This window comes from Arachis ipaensis, chromosome B06 (genome assembly GCF_000816755.2).
Source record: "Arachis ipaensis cultivar K30076 chromosome B06, Araip1.1, whole genome shotgun sequence".
Taxonomy (NCBI): domain Eukaryota; kingdom Viridiplantae; phylum Streptophyta; class Magnoliopsida; order Fabales; family Fabaceae; genus Arachis; species Arachis ipaensis.
The window spans coordinates 31,149,415-31,155,424 of record NC_029790.2 but is presented as its reverse complement, the minus strand read 5'-3'; the positions used below and the strand labels follow the sequence as shown (position 1 = coordinate 31,155,424).

Below are 6,010 nucleotides of genomic sequence, written 5' to 3'. Positions count from 1 at the left end.
GTTTTGTGATAACAACCTGTAGTTCAATCGATTGAATGGAAAACCTGAAATTCAATCGATTGATTTTCAAAGAAACATGATTTCAGAGTCTTGGACGAACGTCACGGATCAAATATAATATTTTAATCGATTGGAATAGCCAAAAAGTTTATTACGATCAATGGAAGATCTAATTCGTTATTGTTTTTGTTTTTTATTGTTAATAAACATAATAGATTAATGTATTATTCTGTTAAAAAAATCAACTATTAATTAAAATTTAAAAGTCATTTAATTTTGATGGGAATCATCCGCTAATTAGTAATTAGAAAGAACCACTTCTGTACACCAAAAAGGAAAAAGAAAGAGCCGCTTCTCAAACGTTCAAAATTTCGAAACCCAAGCCTCTCTCCCTCCTTCCTCTGTTTCCTCATTCTCCTCCCTCTTTTATTCTTCACTTCGCCGCCGATTCGCACCGATGATCTCCGAACCGGAAAGTTCTCTCAGAAAGAGAGATGTCTCTGACCGACGCCTCAGCATCATCGACGTTTCCTCTGCAGACGATTCCCTTCTCGATTCAAATCCCCTCAATCACCATCCTCTAGGTCATACTTTTCATTCTCTTTTCTTTCATCTCTTGTTTTATAACTGATTTTATTTGAAATTCTATTTGTTTTTATCTTCTAAATTGTTGTTTGCTGTGAAATTGAACCAAGCTCGTTGATACTCTTCTTTTGGATTTATCTCATTCATTTTAGAATTGTGTGTTTCAGAAAACCAACAGCACACTGATTTTTTATACACTCCGAACTCCAAAAAGTTTGAGGATGCCGCCACAAAACTCAAAGAGTGGGAGCGAGAGCCCTGTTCGAACGAAACTTCCGATGTGGAGAAGCCGAAGAAGAACAGCAAGTGCAACTTGCGCAAGAGTTTAGCTTGGGACAGTGCTTTCTTCACTAGCGCTGGTACATTTTCTTTAGCACTCTTGAATTTCTTATTCATTTGTTAACTTTTTGGGTGTGCTTCAGTTTCAGTGTGATTTTAAGTGTAAGTGATGCTTCTATTTGATGGATAAATTTGAAGGGGTTTTGGATCCGGAGGAGTTGTCGAGCATAATTGAAGGTGTTGAGAAGGAGGAAAAACACGCACTACCGGGAATTCAAGAGGATGTGTATAAATCATGTGACTCACTCTCCACATTAGGGAGTGAGAGCTTGACATTGGAAATGGAAAGTCAAGAGGGAGATTTATTTGAAGACGTAAGAGCTTCAATTCAGAAGTCTAGTGACAAGAAGTTAAGCCTCGCTAGTGGAAAGAGCAAAGTAGCATCAGCGGTATCGGGGTTGCAAACTGATGAGGGCAAGTCTTATCATGCACTAAACCTTTTTGTTTTCTCTCTTTTTGCCTTAGCATTCTTGCAATCTTTTTTTTCCCCCCTAAATATTCACATTTAGATATATTGTGGTTTGAGGTGTTTGAAGCCTAAGACATAGAATGAATATATGAGAAATTTTTTTTCTCTTGGATTTGACAATTCATGTTATTGCATGTTTTGAATATAGTTTTATTTATTCCACTTTGCTTGTATTCTAGGATATTTATCATGAGTTAGTTGAACTGATTGTTTCTTGATTTTGTTTTCAGCTTCAAAAAGGATTCACATAGCTTCTCGCAACAAGGTAACTTGCACTACTGATAGAGTAGAATAGTATGGGATGGGAAAGTATTAACCAATATAACTAGCCTCAGTTACCTCCATTTCAAACATAAGAATGCTTGAGGAGAAATTTGTGCAGTGCCCCCAAGCACTTGGTTTATTTCAAGAATGCTATGTTTGTGTCTATGATTGGCTGTTATCCAATTGCCTACCATATTTCTTATTTCTAAACCTAAAATTAAATTGTATGTGCCATGAACAAACTCTTAAAGAAGTTGAGGTTGCTAGGTAGAAACAAATCAATGGTATAATTATTTAACAGTTTGCAATAACTTTCCATTGATTTTAGATAAAGGCTCCACCTACTTCTAAAAATCCAAGTGCAGCACAAGGATTAGGGAAGATTACAAAGAGAAATCCTACTTTTCCACAACTTCCACAGGTATGCCACTAAAGAAAACCATTGAATAGAACTAGTACTTTTTCTTATTGAGAAAAAGAAATGGCTAACTGATGCATTGGCAGAGATAAAAGCTTTGAATTCATGAAATGAAATTTGAGTTTTTTATACCTATTAATTTTCATATTTGAAGAAGCCTGTTGCCACAAGGAGAGAATCATCTATATCGAAGCAATCAAAGGTACCTGGAAAACCTAGTCCAATTTCAACTCTATCATCCAAGAGGGTGTCACTTGGTGAACATCTCAAGGCAAAACGAATAATTGGTGGTCAGAAATTGCTTCAACACAATTTTTTTAATTTCTCACTTTGGCAAAAGGATGCCTTCTTTATGAGTTATTGTTCATGTTTTTATTTGATCTCTTCAGGCAATGTCCATTCGGTGCCAAAAGCATCTGTTGTTCAAGATTCTCATGGCATTTTGCCTAAACCCTCTGTATCATACAAATCCCCTTCAGTCCCGTCATTATCATCCAAGACAAAATCAGCAACTTCCACATCTGCTGGAACTCTAAAGCCACCTTCATCTCGCTCAGCTGTTAGTACTCCATCAAAAATTGCTTCAACAAATAAGACTGAGTATGGGCCTTCAAATCTCTCAAGTTTGATGTCTGTGAATAAGCATTCTTCTAGTATTTCACCTGCTAGCTCTATCAGTGACTGGTCTTGTGAGTCATCATCATCAGCTTCCATGGCTAAAAATGTGTGTAACTCAAGGACCAGAATTGAAAGTAGCTCTAGTAGACAGATCTTATCAGACACTGATGTTGAGCGAACAAATTCTCAGAATCTTCAGAACGATTCAAGCATAGAAGGTTTGAAAATTCAACATACTATGTTTGGCAGTTCAAGTGCTAGGATTGCTCCCGGAGAAACTGTTTTTCCTCCAGCTCCTGTGAAACCTTCGGGTCTTCGACTTCCTTCACCCAAGATTGGCTTCTTTGATGGGGTGAGTTTTGCATTCTATCTATTTAAGTGCCGTTTAGTTGTTGAAATTTATAAAACTGGCATCATTATTATGATGAATATTGTCACATAATTTACTATTATTATTGCAGTTGCCATACATGTTTCACTAAATTATGATTTTTCATCTATTTCTTTTTTCATGTCTGCCTATTATTGCAATGCATTACTGAGGTTCCCTACCATTATGCAGGTTAAGTCATCAGTGCGCACTCCACGTGGAGGAATGCAACCACACTCTGTTATACCTCGTGGCTTGCCAAAACATGCAGCAAGAAATCCAAGTGACAGTCAAAAGAAAGCAAAAACTGGAAAGCTGCCAGTGGCTAGATCTATCGTGTCAGCTGAAAACATAGAACCCACTTACCAGCAAAATTCACTTCCAGCTCCTCTTCATGAATCGTTAGATATTGAAATGAAGATATCTAGTGCTTTGCAGAATGTCAAAAGCTCTTCTGACACGCCAAAGGAAGTTCAATTGGAACAACATCTTACAATTGGGTCAGGTAACTTGAAGGCCAACAATATGGTGGCCGAAGTGCATCTTGTTGGCATACATGACGATGAAATCACTCTTACTAATGGAGGCCATAATACTTGTGTTTCAGGTGCTGTTGATCTTAAAAATGATTTGCATCCACTAGGTGTCCATAACAAGGAAAATGTTCAATGTGATTATCAGATTGATTTTTTGAGCAAACAAGTTGGACTTATGGACATAAATTTCCAGACACAGGAAAAGCTCACTGGTGATTCTCTTTCTTCCTCCCAGAATGATACTAGATTCCAAGATAAATCCTATGGTTTGGAGCTATCAAGTCGGAAGGAGCTTGTTGATTGTCCCAAAAGGGAAGAATCATTAAAAAGTTCAGCTACTCCCTGTCTTTCAGTTTCCCAAACCAGCTTTGAACTTTGATTTGGCGTTCTCAACAAGAGAACTTTTGATGTCAAAGATTCCTTGTGCAATATGGATAGACACTCAACTACAGATTTATATTATGGAAGAAAGTAGCTAATGTGATTTAACGAAGTTGAAACTATTTGAAATTGCTGTTTGTTGCTAAAGGTGCAACTGTAGAAGTATTGATTTATTGATCATTGATGATATGTCAAAGTCATTGATAGAAAGTCTTTTTATCATATTGGCTATATGCTTAACCAACGACTTGAATTTGATGGGTCTCCTCCATGTCTGAAATACAGAGAGAAATTGTAGTGTCTTTGTTTATGTTAAGGGTTTCCTTACTAGTCCAGAATATCAAGAGGTACAGTAGCAGATAATTAGCAATTAGAGTAATAGGAGGTGAGAGGTAGAAGATAGGATAGAGAAGGGTTGAGGTATCAAGATGATACTCTCAAGGAAATATTATTTAGAAAAGAAGGAAGAAAGAACAAGTAATGACAGAAGATTCACTTGGCATTCGAGAGGCCAAACTCTCCACTAAATATCACTCCACTTATTCCCTACCTAAAAGCTTTTCAGCTTCCTTATTTATAATATCCATATCCTAACTACTTTCCTAAACATGTGGAGTAACAATATTTTGAAATTTCAATCAGTCACGTGTTTTCCCCTCCTTCTATAAGTAAATTTAAAAGGAGTTAAATTCTGATTTGATTTCTCCTGGTTTGTTACAATACCCTCCCCATGAAGAGCCACCTTGTCCTCAAGGTGGAAAGATGGAAAAGCCAACTGCAGTTTGTCGGCCCGCTCCCATGTACTTTCAAATTCGGGAAGATGCTGCCACTTGATTAGCACTTCCAGGTGTCCTTGGTTGCTCATACGACTATCCAGAACTTGTTCAGGTTCCACTAGTAGTTCTCCTTCCTCAGTGAGAGACTCAGGCAGGCTTTGGGGTTCCACTGAAGATCCCAAACTCTTCTTAAGTAGTGAAACATGAAAAATAGGATGTATCTTTGCAGAGGCTGGTAACCGAAGTTTATAAGCCGCTTCACCAATTTTTTCTAGTACTTCATATGGACCATAAAATCTGGCGCCGAGCTTCTGATTTGGTCTGGTGGCAAGAGACCGCATCCTGTATGGGTGGATCTTTAAAAACACGAAGTCTCCTACTTCAAAAGTGACATCTCTCCTCTTCTTATCAGCAGCTTGCTTCATGCGATTCTGGGCTCTATTCAACTGAAATTGTAACTCATCGAGCATCTGATTGCGGTCTTCCATTAGTAGTCTAACTTCCTCTACAGTAGATTCCAGTCCCCCTCTTAACAATGGAGGCGGCTCCCTCCCGTATAAAGCCCGAAAAGGGGTCATGCAAATGGACTCGTGATAAGTAGTATTATACCAGAATTCGGCCCAAGGCAGCCAAGTGGACCACTGTTTTGGCTTAGAGCCTGTGAGGCAGCGGAGATAGGTCTCTAAGCACTTGTTAACAGCCTCCGTTTGGCCATCGGTCTGTGGATGATATGCAGAGGACATCTTCAAGGAGATTCTAGCCTGTTTGAATACTTCGGACCAAAAGGCACTCATGAATATTTTGTCGCGGTCGGAGACAATGGAGGATGGAAACCCATGGAGGCGAACAACCTCCTTAATGAACAAGAGAGAAATGTCTTTTGCTGAGAAGGGATGTGCAAGCGGGTAGAAATGAGCATATTTGGAGAGTCGATCAACCACTACCAAAATTGTGTCCATCCCTTTGGACCGTGGTAACCCTCCGATGACGTCCATAGAAATGTCAGCCCATACGTTTGTGGGTATGGGAAGAGGTTGAAGTAGGCCTGCCGGTTGAAGGGTGGAATGTTTATTTTTCTGACATACTTCACAATTTTTTACGAACTCCATCACATCCGACTTCATACCTTCCCAATAGAGAATGGAAGAAATTCTCTTGTAGGTTCTAAAAAACCCAGAATGGCCCGCCAATTTGGAGCTGTGAAACTCCATCAAAAGCTTAGGGATCCACTTGGAGGTCTTGGCAATCACCAAC

The 6,010-nt window shown here is 38.8% G+C and overlaps 1 protein-coding gene across 2 annotated transcripts; it reads left to right on the top strand.

Moving 5' to 3' along the window:
* Positions 317 to 4,244, top strand: LOC107648671 (histone H3.v1-like). 2 transcript variants are annotated; one of them, XM_016352480.2, is made up of 9 exons: positions 317 to 584; positions 753 to 944; positions 1,063 to 1,338; positions 1,624 to 1,658; positions 1,986 to 2,078; positions 2,233 to 2,365; positions 2,465 to 3,045; positions 3,256 to 3,568; positions 3,671 to 4,244. In XM_016352480.2, exons 1-9 carry the CDS (start codon positions 458 to 460, stop codon positions 3,976 to 3,978), a joined length of 2,058 nt encoding a protein of 685 aa, XP_016207966.1. In that variant the 5' UTR covers positions 317 to 457; the 3' UTR covers positions 3,979 to 4,244. The 2 variants fall into 2 exon arrangements, with proteins under 2 accessions (XP_016207966.1, XP_016207965.1); XM_016352479.2 differs by having other exon boundaries at positions 318 to 584; positions 2,230 to 2,365.

Coding starts and splice junctions, on each gene's coding strand:
- LOC107648671 (XM_016352479.2), top strand. CDS start 458: ATGATCTCCGAACCGGAAAGTTCTCTCAGAAAGAGAGATGTCTCTGAC. Junction 2,079..2,229: donor CTTTTCCACAACTTCCACAG/GTATGCCACTAA, acceptor TCATATTTGAAG/AAGCCTGTTGCCACAAGGAG. Junction 3,046..3,255: donor AGATTGGCTTCTTTGATGGG/GTGAGTTTTGCA, acceptor ACCATTATGCAG/GTTAAGTCATCAGTGCGCAC.